General features: G+C 32.2%; 1 protein-coding gene across 1 annotated transcript; it reads left to right on the plus strand.

The window, feature by feature from the left end:
- The first annotated feature begins 1467 nt into the window (after window positions 1-1467).
- LOC130644136 (dynein intermediate chain 2, ciliary-like) lies at window positions 1468-16465 on the plus strand. Its single transcript, XM_057449646.1, has 25 exons — window positions 1468-1548; window positions 3566-3640; window positions 3741-3794; window positions 4342-4470; window positions 4823-4884; window positions 5321-5391; window positions 6227-6285; window positions 6877-6990; window positions 7119-7178; window positions 7646-7687; window positions 8190-8273; window positions 8588-8672; window positions 8866-8983; window positions 9668-9711; window positions 9869-9935; window positions 10401-10486; window positions 11255-11349; window positions 11647-11736; window positions 12295-12504; window positions 13074-13180; window positions 13391-13490; window positions 13828-13882; window positions 14969-15047; window positions 15853-15910; window positions 16193-16465. The coding sequence occupies exons 1-25, from the start codon at window positions 1504-1506 to the stop codon at window positions 16277-16279; spliced, it is 2076 nt and encodes a 691-aa protein (XP_057305629.1). The 5' UTR covers window positions 1468-1503; the 3' UTR covers window positions 16280-16465.
- The last annotated feature ends 3427 nt before the right edge of the window (window positions 16466-19892 follow it).

The raw sequence follows: 19892 nt of genomic DNA on the forward strand, positions 1-19892 counted from the left end.
AGTTTTAATTTTTTAACGGGGTATTCTAGTTGCTCCAAAGCTTCTTCTGTGAGAATTTGACAGTGAAAAGTCCGTGTTTTCCCTCAACCGAAACCAGTACCACGTGAATGACATTCCGAACGGGAGAATACACAGATGGAAAGTAGGCACATACATCTGTGTTGTAATTTTATTTTAAAATATGTATAGCTAAATTTATCTGTGCGTTTTTTAAACTTTAGCTGATGAACGATCATACATTTTTCTCACTCACGTATATATTTTTAATTCTGGTATGATAGTATTTCTTAACTGTTGTGTATGCTGCTAGCATATATACCGTCTGTCCATATTACATGATTTCACTTTTCTATCCATCTTTCTCTGTTCACTGGCACCACTGCATGGCTATGACACAATATTCTTAGCCTTAATCTAGAATCTACCATATCACCAATTTCACCAGTACCGAAACTTGTATTACTTTACAGAACTGACAGTCCAAACATTAGTGGGCTCACTGATAAAAAAAATTTGTGTGCAGCAAGTTTGACTTTTTAATCTACTGTTATATTTGTAATCATTCGTTGAAAAGAAAACAAACTTATATATGAATTATTATAAAACTAAACAGGCTGAAAAATATTTTTAAGAAAAAAATCATTGCCACATGTGCTCTCCTCCACAGATCCTCTTTGGTGATTTGATTTACCAAGTTTTCTTAATGCCGTGCCTGATTTTTTGATTAATAGAGAAAGATACATGGTGATGTTTGAAGCAGCCACTATAGCCGATCTGAGAAAAGCCATTAAGTATTCCAATATTTTTAAGCATATAATATACCTTGTTCACTGGCATTTTCGCAAAGTTGTATGGGATGACCTATAGACAGAAGCATAAGTTATTAGCTAGCAAGGTTGCCAGATCGTTGCTGTAGCGGTTTGTTTACAAAATCACGTAATACGAACAGTGTGACATCGGTAATGACTCATCGATGCACAAAGAAATTTTTTCCCAATTTTTTTAGCTGTTTTCTGTAAAATATTGCTGACATCAGCTAAGTCCTACCAATTCACCAATTTTTTTTTTAAATTTGTATAGGATGATGTTCATTAACCTGTCTGTTGCGAAACAGGTGGTTTAATCCAGCTTTATGAAATTAGTCTTAGTTATGGTCCCAGTTAGTCCCCAGTTACGCACGCTGGAGAAGACTTTAGTTATTTCCATCTATTTCCAAGTTATTTAGCCTTAAACTTAGACCAATATTATTTAACCATTGACATCACCGCCTATATGCATTGAGGTCGCCGTAATGTCAGAAAATTTACCATTTGAGACATAACGTTTTTGCCAACATCATTTGGCGGTCACAGATGGAGACAACTTTCGTATTATTATATAGATATAAAATCAATAAAAAGGCATTTTTTCTCTTCTTTTAATGTGCCTAAAGAGTAAAATTTCACAAGACTATATATTTCTTTACAGTGTGTATATATATATTGCATAGAATATATTAAAATAATGCGGAAACCTTCAAAGACGCCAACAAAAGGAAAAGCTGCAGTGGTAAGCAGTTATAATAATATATACTTCTTTTATCTTATCTATACTATGTAATAGTACTTCTTGTCTGTGTTTCTGCTATGGCAAAGAGCTGTTTTTACCTAAGCTGAAAATGTGTTGATGTTTCAGGCCCAATAGGAAAAAATATATACAGTATAAGCGATCTTCATGTAAATAAAAAAACCTGTTCAAATTTACTTCTGTGAGTGATCGAAAGTCAAAAATGTACAGCAATATTTTGCTTATTTAAATTATCTTCAATTCACAAGGAAACACAAAACAGGCTTGCTATATATATATGTTATAAACCTTGTGGAAAAAATTTCAAGTTAGGAAAGCCAAACACAAGGGACTGTGCAACAGAAAGTGCATTATCTTCCTTTATTTACTTTCAACTTCCAATAAAAAAAATGTTCTTTCAATAAACCTATTTTACATAATATCTTCTTGATGCAAAAACACTTGAGAAAATGTTGTGTGTAAACTAAATTATAGAAAGTTAAAGGGCGGCTAAGAATGGCAACACTTATGTTATTTCAAAGTTTTATTTTATACTTTACCTATTTTATTTTTCTCCAAATTATGACAGTGCTTAAAAATAATGCTTTCAAACCGGACAAACATAAAATTGTTATTCTTAAATTCATGCCAATCATACTTACAATCGTGCAATCATAATTTAGAAGTTAATTTTTTTCTTCTGTATCAAACTTGATCCTGTGTTTGTTGTGCCTAATAATACAAAATCATTGGTATTTGTAACTGAGAGGTCTAGTAACAAAGTTGTTACCTAGAATGATTAAATTAGAAGCCATAGCTTACTGTTTTTTATAGCATGGTGTAATAAGTAGTGCATAGTAAAATATTTTTTATCAACATAGAGGCGTAAGTTATCAATCCTATTTTCTTGCTGACCGTCGAGGAAAGAGGATCTATTTATATGTTTGAAATGAATTGACTGGGAACCCACAATCTTCAGCACTGTAGGTGAACGCTCTACCACAAGGCCACCAGTCAGTAGACCATGTATTCCTCTTTGCCTGTCACAGATATACATATTCTCAATTTCTATATCTCTTTAATAATAGCCGTATTCCGTCTGTCTGCCTCTGTGGGGACCCCCCGCTGAGTTAGAAAATGATGTTACGGAAACACGAATATCAAATGCAATATATTTTTATTCACTTTATTGCAACAGGTAAATTCAAAAGGATGGGCGAACCCGTGGATTTTTCCATGGGCTAACAACTAGTCTATATTATAATGTTTGTATACGTCTGTCTGTCACGCAAAATGATAGGTTAGCCGCGACGGGCGAACCCGTGGATTTTTCCAGGGGCTAACGACTAGTACTATATATATATTACTATATCAATTTATAAGTTAATGCAAATAATGTGTATAGAATATTAATTAGATAAAAAACACATTTTTTGAAACATTATATATTTCAGCTAACAAGCCTTCATCAGTTGTAAATTAATAATAATGAAAACAAGTTATATACATCTTCTATGTAAAATTGGACAAGTAATAATATACGCTTAAGCGATGAGCAGCAAAAGCATTGCTATAGAAATACATATAAAATAACAAAAAAAGGTTTTTAATCCTGTGGGTAGAAACAGCTATAAAAGAAAAGTATATGCATATGTATATACATAGTTAAAATTACCAGTATTTTAACATATAAACAATTAAAAATGATTATGTACAGATATTTTACAATAAAAAACCTATTGAAAATTAAAACTATGATTAACTAGCGAAAAACAACTAAAGCAATCAGTGCTCAAATTAAAGGCACTGCGACATAGCTGGAAGAAAGAAAATAAATAAATAAATGAATAAGAAATAGACATTTATGACGCAGTTACGATTACATAGAACAGTCCCTACATATTCCAGGGCAAAATGTGCAGAGTACACGTTGAAGTTTTAAAGTACAGCTGATATCCCAGGAATGGATGAGTGGGATATATACTATATTACTATATATTTTCTGTTTTTGTGACACTAGAAGGTTACTCATCCATCAAACACCAATTTAAAGTCGTCATCTAAAGCTGATGTTGCAAAAGGCAAAAAGAAGAAAGTAAGTGCAAGTTTCTGTGTGCTTTTTCAATTTAAAATTCAAGCTGAATCTCAGTTATTGCTCTCCTAGAAGTTTTTTATTAGAAACATTTTATCCCTAGGAAGATGACGATACTACTCAACCCGGTATAGATGAGCTGGATGACTGGATGCAGGTAATTTAGTGTTGTTAAAAATGTTTATACTTGTAATAATAAGAAATATATACGGCATAACAGGTAGCAGGTGTATACAATGTTATTCTGATTCAAACTACTTTGTCATCAGAATGATTTAAAATGATAAAAAAAACCTTCCCTTTGTAAAAAACTGATAGAACACAATTGTACAAGCAAAAAACATTGAGAGGGAACTTTAAGTTGAGAGTTTTATTTTTTTTTGGTTAATTTGTAACAAAAAGACAAACTTCTCCATGTTTTGTTAGCATATGGTGCATTGATAATGTGTCATCTGGAAGCACTGTATGAAAGCTTTTAAAAGCATTATATATTATAGAAACTGCAGTGCATACTGAAATTTGAAAAACAGCTTGAAAATATACATATATACCAAACTTATATAAACTTCAGTACTAATGACACTGAAATTTAGTATAAAATTTAATCAATCAGTCAATCATCACTTATCATTAATTAATCAATAATGAGCATTATTAAATAAAAAGTGCTATATGGAACCTTTTTTCTTTTGTTTTTTCTACAGCCAAAACAGTTAGTCAAACCAGAAGACCAGCTTCAATTAACAGAGGAGGAATTAAAAGAAGAATTTACAAGAATACTCACTGCTAATAATCCACATGCACCCAGCAACATTGTTCGTTTCAACTTCAAGGTTTGCGTGACTACCAGATTATTCTATAAAACTTGTAAACAAAAATCCTTTATCTAGTCTTTTTTTCTCCTTATTTTTGTTACAAGTTTTTTAATTACATTTCTTTTTTGTCAGAACGATATTGTCAACATGTTGGTACTGTATTAGTAAACATTTGCATTGATAATTTTAAGTACTGACATGAATTGATAAGATTCATGATCTGTGTATAGTAATTGATTCGGTAATTTCTTAGTACTGTTTATTTCCAACTGTGTAATTTTTACAGTTTTAAAGTTTGCTTGTTTTATGGCAAAAAAATGTAGATTTTTACTGATAGATTATATAGATAAAATTGTTTTTAAATTCATAGGAGGGGCAGTTTAAACAAATTCCTACAGTTGATCAACTGGCGATACATTTCTCCTTAGAAGGGTGAGTTGTTTTACTATTTTTTCTCTTAAAACAAATTTTTTTGCATACAGTATTTATTTTTGTTTGTTTTCACTGTTGTTTGTTTACAGCTCCAACAAATTACATTCCAGTAATTTATCAAACAGAATTTTCTCGTTGAAAAGAAAAATTTACAGAATTTATATAATAAGTAATTTAAAACGTACTTGTTATTATTTTGTAGAATTTAAGTGATCATACCCCATCTTAATCCTGCCTATACATTGTAATAAGGAATTTATAGCAAAAAAATTAAAGAAACTTTCTTTATTATACATAGGGTATATAGAATTCATATCAGTCAGTTATTTTTATAATTATATTTTTTTAATCACTCTTTACTAAATTACATGAAAAGTAAGGAAATATTGAACAACCCTAATAACCCTAACATTTTAAACGTATGTTTACATTTCAGTAATCTTCTTCATAAAGAATCTGACGAGGCGCGCAGACAACTTGCTAGCACAGAGGAAGAAGAAGAAGAAGGTAAAACATTGTTAAATTTGTAAAAGTAGCATTTTTTTAATTAAATAAATAATTCATACTACAAAGACATACGTTAGTGCATTTAATTTGACTAAGTTGTACTTCAGTGATGGAAATAACGTCCAAACATCAGATATGTTCAACCATTTTTAAGAAGGTCAGGCAAATATTTTTAGCAAACTTAAATTGTCTGAACATTTTTTCAAAAACTTTGACCTAATTTTTTTATTTGTCATTTTCAAATTATAAAATAATGTGAAAGAAGTCAAAGTGTTGTTATCATTCAGATATTAAAGAAAAGTAAACTAGTATTTAGCCCGTGGAAAAATCCACTAGAGATAACGAATAAAAAAACAGCGGGAATAAATAAAACCAATATGTTTTTCATATAAGAGTAGAAGATAGACACATGCTTAACGTCACTTTGTGTAATAAAGTTTACATTATTACACAAAGTTTTTTATGAGAACAATGAAATAAATTAACCGTGGCTTTTTTAAAGCAAAAATTTTAAATAAATTTGAAAATGCACACAAAAAACAAAATAAAAACAAAAGTTTAGCAAAAGTGACATGTTACCGCGGCTGTTTCTTTAGAAAAAACAAACACCCACTTTGTCTGTTACAGACACACGGAACTGGTGTATTATTATATAGATATTTTCAACATAAAATGAGTGCACTGGAGAGCTTGTGTTTTTTTGTGAAATCTTTTATGACAATAATTGATGTAATTATTTGTTTTTCTCTCAGCACCACCTATAGTGGGGACTCGTAGAGACAGATTTGATACCTTTGTCCAACCAGGCTATATTTCCTTATTTCTATTTTTGCAGATGATGAGGAAGAGGATGATGATGAAGAAAAGGATGAGGAGCGACCTTCAACAAAAAAGGTTTTTATTCCATTTTTGCCTTACTCTGTTAGCTCAAAAAACTATTTTAAATCAAGTATGTTGTAATAAGTTATTTATAACCTATTTAATCTCTAAAATTGATTAAAACCATTAAGAAGTCTAACACTAATCTTGTTATTTTTGTTTCCCTAGTGGTCAACATTTGTATTTATAAACAAAAGTAATCATCACTTGTCAAACAAAAAGTCAAAAATTAACACGTACAGCTAGTGCTATTTGTGAAGGGTATAAGCACATTAATACTTGCTGTAATAAATTTTTTTGTACTGAAGAGGAATGACAGGAAGAGTACAAGTTACACATTAAAATGGTGGCTTTTTGTCATGATACTAAATGTGATAATAGTAATAATCCCATTCAAGCAAATTTCATTACTTCATATAAATATACGATCAACCATGAAATTTTCCACAGACTATTTTAAAAAAGAAGTTTTGATGACGTGTTGATTTAATAAATAAAAAACATAACTGTATATTTTATGTATAAAACCACTTTGCTTTTCTTTCTAGAATGTAATAATGAGAGCTACAAATTATGACATTTTGAAATTTCTATTCTCATATTTAGTCTGAAAGAGATGATACCACTCCTTCTCCAGGTCTAAAAGCTCCAGCACAAAAGTTAACTAATCAATTTAACTTTTGTGAACGAGCATCGCAGAGCTATAACAACCCACACAGGGTACGTATAATGGCAATGCTGTTTTTGTTTCTTGTAATCATGTGGAAAATGCCAAAAAGTATGAAAATGGTCATTTTATGTTTAAAATGTAGCCATACACCACTATTTTAATTTGGATTGTTATTTAGGAAAGAGGTACAATGACCGAACCACCACCCAGAGTTAATTTTTCAGCCACAGCCAATCAAGTAACAATTTTATGAAATTAACTGACCTTTTTAAATCTTTGTTATTACACATTTTTTATGAACAACCAATCTGCTGAGATTAGGGTCAGGACCTAAACAACTGCTAAGTAACTTTTCTGACTGAAAATTCATTTAAAGTTAAACAAATGAATTTTAATTTGAATAACCTAACAAGAAACCTACAAAAATGTTTTTCAAAAGACCCAAAAGCATTTTTTAAGTTAAATTATTAAAATTCAAAAACATAGAACGTTGAACATAAGTGCTGTTAAGTACACCAAAGCCTTACAAAGTTTGAGATTACGCTTCACTATTTCTTTTATTAGCAAAGAAACAAGTTTGTCTTATCAGAAAAATAGAAATGAGTTTTAGAAAAACTGACCTTGTATCAGATTCATGTTAATGGTAACATCGAGATAGCATAGCCTTGTTGCATTTATTACTGTAGTACACAAATTTTTATTTAGTGGGAAATTTATGATGCTTATGTGGAAGACTTGCAAAGACAGGTAAGAATGTTTGTGTGTGTACAGGGTGTATAGGGTTCTGGCTACGTAATGAAATTGTTATTTCAAACTTTGCGTCGATATATTTAAAATCTCTGAATACACTGAAAATCTCTTTTTGATAAACTGATTGGCCATTAGTACCGTCATCATAGTTGTATCAATGATACACTTTTCTCGGGAGAGTTGAACAAAGGATTGTTAAGCTTCTTATTTAAACTAGTTAGTATCACATTTTTCAATAGAGTTATTAGTGATTGACGTGTGAAAGTCAGCCTGTACTGATGAATGCAGATGTGATTTAGTGGTATCATAGTAACTGAAGAAGAAAAACATTAATAACATTCAGATTTGAATTAATTTTGAATTTGGTGTTAATTAAAACATTGTAAATTGTCTTTGAAACTATTTGATTTTCATGAGTTTTTGTAATCACCATCACCATAGTAGTTGGAAAGATTAACATTCACTTTTTTCCCCATTAAATCTTTTATTTAAAATTTAGGAAAGAGAGAAAGAAAAGGAAACTAAAAAGTCATCTAAAAAAGATGAAGACAAGAAGAAAAAGAATAATGCTGTTGAAATTCTGGTGTGTCTCTCTTTTGTTGATTTTGGCACATCCTTCTTTCTGTCGGAAATGTAATTCCTGCTTTGTTTTACTTGGCTATAGTTCAGTGTATATCCATTTCCCAACACACTAAGCCATTTTGGCACCATTCTTCATTTTTTTTGGATACACCCTTGATTCTAGTCTTATGTTCTATTTCTGCATGTTCAACTTGAACCTGTTTTAGTAAAGTCCAGCAACAAACATTTTTGACAAGCATGAGCATCGCCAAAATCAGGTTTTGTTGATCAACAGTCCTGATAAATTATTTTGTAACTAGTTATTTTTTTTTTTAGAGTGATGACATAAATCGCGTAGGGAGAGCATCAAAGATTGTTGAGCGCATGGTGAATCAAAATACATTTGATGCGATCGCATATGGTATGATTGAAAGTTACTTCACATTTATAAACACAAACAAAAATTAAAAAAAAAACAACTTTGATTTTTCTTAATTCGTCCTTCTATGATTTCGTTGGGTGGATTTCTCTTTTAAGAATATTCATACTTGCTTTTGTTTTCTTTTCAATGATTCATAGGTGGGTTTTAAAAATAAAATCTTACTTTTTCTTAGACTTTAAATATTGGGAAGATGCATCTGATGAGTTCAGAGACAATGAAGGAACTGTCTTGCCATTATGGAAATTTTCGTATGAGCGTTCTAAACGGATGACAGTTACGGCTTTAAGTTGGTATGCTGTTTTCATTGTTTTCCTGTTTAATTAATACTTAATTAAAATAATTAAAATAAGTAAGTAAGAAGCTGAGTAACGGGTCGCTCTTCCTCCCCTCCAGCTGTAGGTTGCAGAGATACGTATGGCATTTTTCTAACTTACTTGCCTGTTCGCGTCAGTAGGGAACCTAGTACATTTATAGTGTGCCTGCTGAATGAGGGCTCGAACCTGAAGCCTTATAATGCCAAGCTCAGTGTACTACCGCTATGCCATCTGTACTAAACGAGGAACTATATTTCCATTTTTCACATTGTCAGCAATGAATACATTTTGGATAAATTTTGTTTTTTTAAAGGAATAAGAAAAGCTGTCAAAGCATTTGCATTAATTTTGAACACTCTGCTATCAATTTTGTGTATTCTAAAGTTCTGTTAACTAAAATTTTGGCCAAGCATAAGGGATTTTAGTCAACAAAAAATTTGACGAAAATGTCATGATAAAAGGAGTTAAAGTTTACCGTAACCATGTACAAGGATTTTCTAGAAGGTTTTTATTACAGGAATACTAAGATCTCTAGTGCTTTAGTTATTCAACTTGTTTTGGTTAAAAAATAACTGATAGATCTTAAACACTCAAAGTCAGGTTTAAATTAGTGATATATTAAGTAACAAATGAAATAAGATTGCCCTTACCTCTCTTTAGGTCTCCGCAATATCAAGATTTATTTGCTGTAGGCCATGGATCTTGTAAGTAATCTCAGTCAATTTGCTATGTTATGCATTGCAGTACTGTAAATGGAAACTACCACGAAATGTATTTAAAGTTTAGTATAAAAATGCATATGGTCAGACATTTTTTGTAGAAATAACTGTTTTTACTGTTATTGTTATTTTTTTATTTCAGATGATTTTTTGAAACAGTCTAGTGGAATGATATGCTTTTACTCCTTGAAAAATCCTTCTTTTCCAGAGTAAGTATCTATTTTTGTACTTGTGCATGAAGTATACCTTTAATGAAAAATTAAACACGATATAGTGTGATATCGACTTTGCTAAACTTCTTGCACGTGTTCACTATATACCTTGGGGTAGCCTGGAGAGATCTAGATAGCTGATATAAGAAGTCGTTACCTTTTTTGAAGAATATGTAAAAAATTGTACCAGTTCTAAGTTGATTGTTAATTGCCTGCCAAACTGCTCTTGCGAGCATAGCTGGGCCAATCCACGACCAGTCCCTTCCAAGTCCATGCATTATTTAAACTTCCAAAGAAACGTTTGTTAAACTCATCTATTGAATATCTTTATAAAAGAAAATTACCAGTCAGATAACCACTCAATATCGTTGGAAACCTCAATATATGGATTTTGTTAGAAAAATAACTGATACTATTTCTTAGTTGCATAATTTTTAACGATTTGTTTTGTCAAACTTATAGACACGTGTATACGACAGAGAGAGGCGTGATGTGTTTAGACATTCACCCAGAACATGCTTATCTTATTGTGGTTGGGTTTTATGATGGTGAGATATTCATCTTTGTGTGTCTTTCTCTAGCACTGCAAACAGAAAAAACACTACATGTCTCCTAAATTTGCTCATTCTGTGGTTTGCTATATAAACAGTGACTGTTTCATATTGTTTTGCTTTTTCTAAATATTATCAATAAGTAATATTGATTTTCGAGTTGCATTGCATCAGCGTTTCTAATAGTGTCCCACCTAGAATCTTGGACCAAATATGTTTAGTCTTTTCAATTTTTTCCTCCCACCCCTTCACTCCCCTAAACCTTTCCTGTCCCTACTTGCAGTATCCACTGACTTGTGTCCCATATTTTAGCAAGGGCTTGTTGTAAAAGGGCCCAAATCTGAAAGCCTTTAAGCCAGACCTTGTTTATGTTTTTAAAATTAGTCATTTTATTAAAGACCTGTGTGCATTGATTGGAATTGAAATTTATTTGCCTGAAATGTATTTCAGGGAAATCAATTAACATGGCTATTCTCCCTATAAGAAGCAGTAAAATTAGAAATTCTAAAAAGGAATATTAAAGAAAATTAAAAATATTTAAAAAAAGATGTAAATACGAATAAAAACAGACACATATATAAAACTCTTCTTTGATTAAAAACTAACGTAGTTGAAACAAGAAAAAGTACTGCGAAATAATCAAACCTTACCTCACATAAGCAGCTAAAGAAACACCTAGTAAATAAATATGTATAAATATGTAAAGTTATCTTTTAATAGCTATAATTTTCTGACAAGATTTCCTGTTTCATTTTTTTTTTTCAGGTTGTGTTAAAGTGTATAACTTGGAAGACAAGTCGACAAAACCAATACACATCTCTACCGCTTTATGTGGAAAACATACTGACCCTGTGTGGGAGGTTTAGTGCTTAAGTTGTTTGTTTTCATGTTGTGTCTGTTCAGTGCGATTTGAATCCTAGAAATTAGTATTGCTTCCTGTCATTGTTGTTTCTTCTTCGTCTTTTTGTTGTTATTGTGTGTGAGGAAAACACTTTTTTTTTGAGGTTTTGTAGCATTAATCCTGTGAAAATTTCTTTTTTTTTTAATTTTTTTGATTCTCATTCAGAATTAAAAGAGGAACAACGAAAGTACAAACTTTATTACTAATCTGAAATGCGCCATTATTGTTCTGTTGTTCTGATTGTTTTATATTATAGGTGCGATGGCAACCAGACAATCTTGATGGCAATTTGAATTTTTATTCTGTTTCGTCAGACGGAAGAGTTGTGTTATGGACGATTATAAAGGTAGTTTTCGTTACCGGTAATAAAGACAATATTTTTGATAACGGTGTATTTCCATTAAAAAATACCCACCCACCTGCTTGCCAGCACATATTTTTAAAGCTATTTGCCAGATTTGTCATCTCAACTAATATACAGTCTAAAAATTTCAAATTCATTTGTCATCTGTGCAATAAAATACATTTTGAACCAATTAAAATACTCCATTTTCATGGATGATTAAAGGTCAACCAAGTTGATTTAATAGAAATTTGCGTGATTACTTCCATTTATGTACTACAACGTTTTTTTTACAAGAAGAAATTATAAAAACAAATCTTCGACAGTAAAATTAAGAAGAACTTAAAACCTTTTAAGAATTTAAACTTCAACATCCCGAATTCCTGCAGCAAACATTTTATTTTTTATTTTTGTGGTAAAGCAAGATCATAAATTTATGATGAACTTTGAGGTGTTCAACGAAACAGGTGCTATTGTTTCTAATGACATTGGATAGTCTGCACCTACAGAGAAAAAACACCTGGGTTTTTACTATCAAAATTACTCTTTTGTAAATTTTAGAGCGAGCTTCATTATACCGATGTTATTCAACTACGTATTACCGACATCCAACCTGATGGACCAGAGGGTACACAACTTTCTGCGTTGGCGTGTGGAACAGCCATAGATTTCCATAAAACCATCGACTATCTGTTTATTGTTGGTACAGAAGAAGGAAAAATCCAAAAATGTTCAAAGGCGTATTCGAGCAAATATTTGTGTTCTTATGATGTTAGTAAAATTGATCTTTTTAAGTTGTTTAATCTTTGACCTTGCTGCTACAATCCTTGTCAAAAGTAGTTGGGAAAAATGTCAAAACTGACCGTAAAGTTCAGAGAAAACGATAAAAACAGAATTACATGATTTTAACCCCTTCCCCCGATTACACAATGTTAAAGGGTCATAGCAGCATACTTTTATCGTCAGAAATCAAATTATACTGGGGGTGTAGGCGTGGAGATCTGTGTTATTGTTATTTTGAATAGGGTCTCAACACTTTTGGCAAAGATTGTAGCTTTTCTTTTTAATCTTCAACCGTCACTAGGTAAGAAAAATTTAGAAAAGTAGGCAAAGTTGGTAAAAGTCATGAATAGTTGTGTATATCATATTACTCCCTGTAGTATGAGAAATTATATTGGTATTTAATATAGAAGCAGACCGCCGACTTTCTTTGAATGAAAATGTTTTAAACGAAAATATATATATGTGTAAATGTATGTACTGTCAATGTATTTTTTTACTTAAAAGACCTCTTTACCTCTGACCTGTTGGTTAATTTTAGTGTTTCTTTTTCTCTTCAGGCACATCACATGGCTGTCTATGCTGTGCGATGGAACCATTTCCATTCGAAAATATTTATATCATGCAGTGCTGATTGGACTGTCAAGATATGGGACCATACATGTCCGTATGTAGTTGACGTTGTAATAATTAATGCGTAGAGTTGCTGTTAATACCTTTCATCGTTCAGCTTTATGAATTTAACTTCTTAACATTTATTTTGTTGTATAGAATTCTGTTTCTGTAGAATTCGAATAAATGAATTAAATAACAAAGTGAAAAACACATTTTTTAATCAATTTTCTATTTGTATGTTTTTATTTCGCTTCTTTAACAGAGATGCTATTTTCACGTTTGATTTGGGAAGTGCTGTTAGTGATGTGGCGTGGGCACCATTTTCATCTACTGTATTTGCAGCCGTTACAACTGAAGGGAAGGTAAAAAAAGATTTTTATTTCATTATTTCTGTTACGAAGAAACGAAAATACTTACATATTGGTCTTAACGAAAATGATTTGATATCTGTATTTCAAAGCTATTTTTCTAGTCAATTATGTTTTCACAATGGGTACATGCAGCTTGATTCTAAAACCTAAACTGGACTGGAGAAAAAAAATGGAAGAAATTTGCGTCTAGCATGTTTGTCAATGTATAAGTTGCGAGAATGCATAGCGTACTATTGCTAGAAGTTTTATGAAAGAAAATAAGAAATTCTGATTGTAATTTTTTAAAGGAAATTTGGCAATTTAATATCAAATATTCTCTGTGTTTTAGATTGTGGTATATGATTTGAACGTAAACAAATACGAACCGATATGTGATCAAATGAGTATGGCATTCTATCTTTTTTATATTTTTTTGTTTTTATAGTTTGTAATTTTCTCGATTCTTAGTTTTATCTAGTACACGTTTCCCGAATTACATGTTTTTTAAGATTTTGGAATTTTGATGTTTTGACCTTAACTTCATATCCAGCTTCAATAAATTGGTGTGTGTATCAGTTTTCAACTTAATCCGACATTGGAAAGTGCTGTTTTGGTGGCATCATTGTTACGGTCAAAACCTTCTTAATTTTCGACTTGTACTAATAAGCCTCATATTCGAGTAAAGGTTAATTAGTACAAAATTAAAAAAACTGTTGTAGCAGGTAGTGAAATGAAAATTTCACGATTGATCAATTTTTATGTGAAGATTTCGAAAATTACATTCATTTTCTTTAAAAAAAGTTGAGAAAGAGCTGCGGCACATCAAAGAAAAAAATTCGGGAAAGGTGTATTCTTATTTATAAAAATGTGACCATTCTATTTGGACATTCCCTTTTTTCTTTACATCGGAAAGTATCATAGCCGCAAACTCAACAAAAACGTTAAATGTTTTATTTGTAGCTGTAGTGCTTGTACTTTGTCTAAAACCTAGAATTTTACTTTTTACCCTTGGTATTTATGTTTATATAAACTTGCGCCAAAATTATTACGCGCGAAAATTAGTAAAATTAAGGTATTTTAAACGTAAATTTGATTTTAAGTGAGATATGTAAATCTGTTTTTATTCCTTTACAGTATTAAATGTTACACTTTTAATAATGCTTCCCAAACAGGTTATATGACTCCATACCATAAATCAATCCTGATTTCTTGTATAGGAAGGAAATGAAAGTCGAAACTATCTGTCGAATTGATCTAGCGGAATTTCACCTTCCGAGGGAGTGATATTTACGCATTGTTACGAGATTAGCTTGCGAGACAAAAACAGAACTTGAAATAATTTCATGCACTTTTCATCATCTTGGGAGCGGCTCAATCAGCCATGGTTTATTTTCTCAGTTCAATCTGTACCCAGGAATTAAAATAACAATAGCGGTTAGGAATGTTTTGGTAGAAACAGGCTTTTAAATGAACTGTTCTTTTTCTTATAGTTGTACAGAAAGGCAAGACAAAACTCACACACATTTCTTTCAACCCGGTACATCCCATCGCCATTTTAGGTGACGACAGGTGAGAGGATAATCTTGTTTAATATACTCGAATTTTGTTACTGGAATATTTATTCTTTAAGTTAAGGAACGAGTCAGGAGTTTGTTTAAGAAAGTTGGGTAGCAATTAGCGTAAATATGTTCATAACCGTGCTTTACGCCTCTTAAGCGACAAGAAAAGAATATTCCTCTCTTTTTAAAAGCTGTTAAAATCGACATTCTCAGTCATCCAATGCGCAATTTTAATCGCACGATGCGTACAGTAATAAAACGGAAGACTCGCCGAATAATGCATAAATTTTGTTGTATTTTTAACCTTGTTTTGTGAAACCTTTCGCAGATCATTTTTCACTAAAGGTCCAGAATACGTTATGTACATTATGCGTTTTTTTTCCTGATTTTTGAGCCCAAAACAAGATTCACCTAAAAACTCCTGAAGTTTTTTAATTTTAAATCTGGGGCCACCCTGATTTAGACAAGTTGGTTAGTTTACAAAAATTATTAAGCTTAAACTATGTTACACATCCTTAGCTATTCAATGCGTAATCAACATAGTCTCATTACGGGAGTCATTGCATTGGTAGAACGGATTGACTCACCAAATAATACATCAATTCGTCTTTTAATTCAATCCTCACTTCATATGAAACTTCAACAGAGGTTTTTTCACGGTTGTGTTAGTTTCTACCTGATGATATATGTTCGATGCATTGTTGTTACACATATTCTTGTTGTTGTTGTGTCCAAGAAATTCTTTATTATCCAGCTTACCTTAAAATTACCCATCCTGATTTCTATGTTTCATGTTTCCCTTGTCCCATTTTTAGAGGCTACGTCACATCAGTGAAATTGTCGCCAAATCTAAGAAAAGCTTTACATCCGAAAGTGAGTATTTTTTTTCTTCAAAAAAGCCACGCCTTATCAGTAAAAGAATGCCGAAAAAGTGATGAAATTTTTAAAAGAATAACAAAAATTTTGTCTTACGAAGATTTTGTACGACATTTTTTGTACAAACGTGGCTTTTTGAGATCTATGTTTAAGCATTTCTAAGCAAAAAAATATTTCTTCTGTAACCATTTATGGCAATGGTAACTCAATAATTTTAGTTTTCAGATATTTAAGGATTACAGAGGTTTAGTTCATAATTCTACTTCTTATAATTTTAAGGAACGAGCGAAAGGTCCGGAGAACGAGATAGCGAAATTTGACAAGCTACTGAGTTTGGTACGTGAACCTACAGAGACAGAAAACTAAGATTCTATTTTTTTTCACCATATCTTAACTTCGTCGCATTTTTACTTGCAAATTTGCTTGGACATCTGTGTCGTCATATTTTCGGTTCTCTACAATTAATCAAATAAGCTATACGTCTACATTTGAAATCTTTTTCAGCACGACTTCAAATTCGATGTGTGTGATCTATTTTGTTTTAAACCTATATCATATTTAATAATGTTGTATATAAAATGGAAGACAGTTAATGTATTCTTATACTTATTTTTATTTACGCGAGTTTTTTATTCCCTTCTTCCCGTGATTTTGTGTTTGACTGTCAAATCTTGATTTCAGACAAGAATGAATGCATGTTAAGGTGGATTTACACGAGTTGACAAAAAAAGACTTAGATTTACAAATGTAGATTGTGAACACCTTTTTCGGAGACTTTATTTGAACTCATTTCATTGAGATTTCCACAAGAAAAGCGCGTATTAATTGACTGACTTTTACGAACAAATATTTTGTTACATAAAGGGTAAGAACTAAACTGTAACTGGAATAGAAACAACTAAAATTGCGCATGCACTGCCCGCCGAATTTCCCTCGTGGAAATCTACCTTTAGAAGGGAATGTCCTTTTGATATGTTTTCTGGTCAGCTAATTACCTTTTTTCCAGGAATCGCAGTCAATGAATAATTATAATAAAGAAAATTTGAATCTTTTTTAAAAATCTTCGTAAACTAACTTACAAATTATGCGATTATGCAGCCTCATTGAGTGAAAAATTTGCAGCTTATCTTTAAAAAAGAAAAAAAAAACATAAAGGTTATAAACTCGCAAGCGCCCATGTTCTTCGTTAAGGGGTGCACGTGTTAACAGAAGAAGTCCATTGGCAGAAAAGCATATTCGCACGAATTACCACGCACTAAAGAAAATCTCTGCACAATTTCAAACGATGAAAAGTGTTGCTTATAATCCACTAAGAAACAATGCTTTATTTATAATAAAAAGTCAGATATAAAAACAGTTCATGATAATAATTCAGTACAGTCAGTTATTTGACTCGTTTAACTTAAAGATGGGCTGAATGACGGGCCTTGTTGATAATACGGATCATTTAATCGAGGCAAATAGTTGCTGTCGTCATAACGGCCGTAGGGATCTAAACCACGACCGTAGGGATTTCCACCATAATGATTACCATAGTATCCGTTATCGTATGGGTAGTCACCGTATGGACCAACAGCGTTTAGGTCGTAGATATCTGCGTTAGCATCAAGATTGGTAGCTCTACGGCTCAGTGGCTTCTTAACTTTTGTCCCATCTTCAGAGCCCTTTGTTCTGCTATCCACACTGGAGTTCTCATAAGACCTAATAGCTCGTCGGTCATATAGACTGCCACCAGGGTAACCTTGATGCCTGCGGTAACGATCGTTCATATCCCACATACCATTATTGAGTTCGTTGTACCGGCTCAATCGCGTGCGCTCTGAGTTAATGGGATCGTAGTACTCGGAGCCTCTCATTGTAATTCCTCGTTGTGCTCTCGGATTGTTTTTTCGTTTTTCGTCAAACAAAACGACGTCGACTCCGCATCGAAAAGCAGGGTACGATAACTGCATAACATCTCGACTTATTTCGACGTAAACGTCATTATTGTTTGAGCGATTGCTTGCGCGACTTGATGTCCCTGATCTTTGGGTGTGTCTTCCCGTTTCCACCAACTTGGGCAAGTATCTCGCAGATAATCGTGGGTTTCGAAGCATTTCTCAGGATTTTCTTGTCGATATATTTATAACGTACTTTTATATTCAGAGAGAAACTTAAAATGAAGTTTTTTTTTCTAAAAAAAGCTCCTTGAATTGTGAAACTGTTGCTTTTAGCACCCACTGGGAAAGAAGCACTCCATCTTTTCAACACTTTTTGTATACATCTTCATATTTCATTAAATTATGTATATAAAAAGGAAGGAGAGTGGCTGATCTGTTGCTAGATACGAAAACAGCACTTGGTTTAATAAAATCGGGAGCTTGATTCATTGTATTAATTTTTTATGTCTAATTATCAGTGACTCTTAATTAACGATTTTATTTCATTTTTTATGACTTTTATATAAAAATATTAGTTTTATTGTTACCTTGACAATCATCGTTTTACATAAACTAAATAAAAAACTGCACAGAAAACCATAAATCGCGAAGAGAAGATTATACCTGATGTAAACTAGGCCCACCTCGTTCTCAGGGCATCTTGTATCTTTTCTGAATTCGTGACGCCGATATGTTTGTCTCGCCGTCCTGGTTATAGAAAAGAGACAACAGGCGCTTGGAACGAGGATAAACTAGGCGTAAACATTTAAATTAAGAGGATTATATAAGGACGTAAAAGTGACCAAAAGGGATCTTTTAGGTTTTTTACATCATGGCGGAAAAAGCTCCGGGGATAAGATTGAATAAAACCTCCATGATTCACAGATTATATTTCGAAACCTGCAATTATGTTATATGAACATCGATCGTGTAAAAAAAAAATGAAGTTGGGAATAGCTAAAAAATAAAAAATAAAAAATAAAATATAAAAAAAACAAAAACTCTTATATTTAAAATAAAATATGTTTCCCGAATTGATTAGTTTGAGTTTGCGAAATATAGGAAGTTTACGCAAGCTAACCAGTAGCACTTCCGTCGCAGTTGTAGACGGCCTAATTATTAAAGCAGTCATATTTTGCATTTTAATTACAATAGTTCTTTCCAAAATTCCTCTTTGTTATTCTCTGAAACACTGCATTTTAGCGTATATGTGTCTCCTTTTTATATTGAGACGACTCGCTGTTAGAGATAAGAAGAAACAAGTTAAATTCTATTTTCTTTTTTTTGTCCGTAAAATTATGGATCTCGGCGATGAAACTAATAAAAAGAAGGAAGGAAGATAAGACAACATACTCGTCCCCCAACGCCTTTTGTCCCTTTTTTTACTAGACGGAAAAAAGAGACAAAAGGCGCTGCGGACGAGTTTGAGATAAGAAAACATAAATTTTTTTGAACGTCAATCAAAAGTGCAAAAATAAAAATAGAAAAAAAAACTCGCCTCTCGTATGAACTCCCAGCCTCGTTCGCACGGCATTTTGCCTTTTTAATTAATTTGATTGTTGTTGGCCACTCCACCCAGGACTAAGGACGAGGTTAGTAAAGTCCTGGATAAGATTTTATACGAGAGTACACTTGGTTAATTAAAATTAACGATATAAATGTTAGGAATATAAAGTATATAAAAATGTGTTCACGCATTCTCGACCCAGAGCTCTTTGAGATAAACTCGACTTTCGAGGTTTTAATCTGAAAGAGCTCTGGGACGAGAATGATCTTCACGTACAATGATGGAATTCATAGTGGGCATTCTGATAAGCCTTTTTAGCCCGAAAAGTAACTTCGTCCCCACGGAATTTTGCCTTTTTGACATATCGAGGCCCATCAAGTAAGCACTATCGGCTTTGACATATATCCATCAAGGGTCGCAAACAAGTTTTCGTCTGGCGCAGTTACTTAAAAATTGGATTGTACTTGGATCAGAAAACATAATCACATCGATAAATCGATCTAAAAAAAAGCCATTGCTTGGAGTAGCAAATCTTGACTACCTTCGGTGGCCG

This window comes from Hydractinia symbiolongicarpus, chromosome 1, assembly GCF_029227915.1.
Source record: "Hydractinia symbiolongicarpus strain clone_291-10 chromosome 1, HSymV2.1, whole genome shotgun sequence".
In the NCBI taxonomy this organism is placed as follows: Eukaryota; Metazoa; Cnidaria; class Hydrozoa; order Anthoathecata; family Hydractiniidae; genus Hydractinia; species Hydractinia symbiolongicarpus.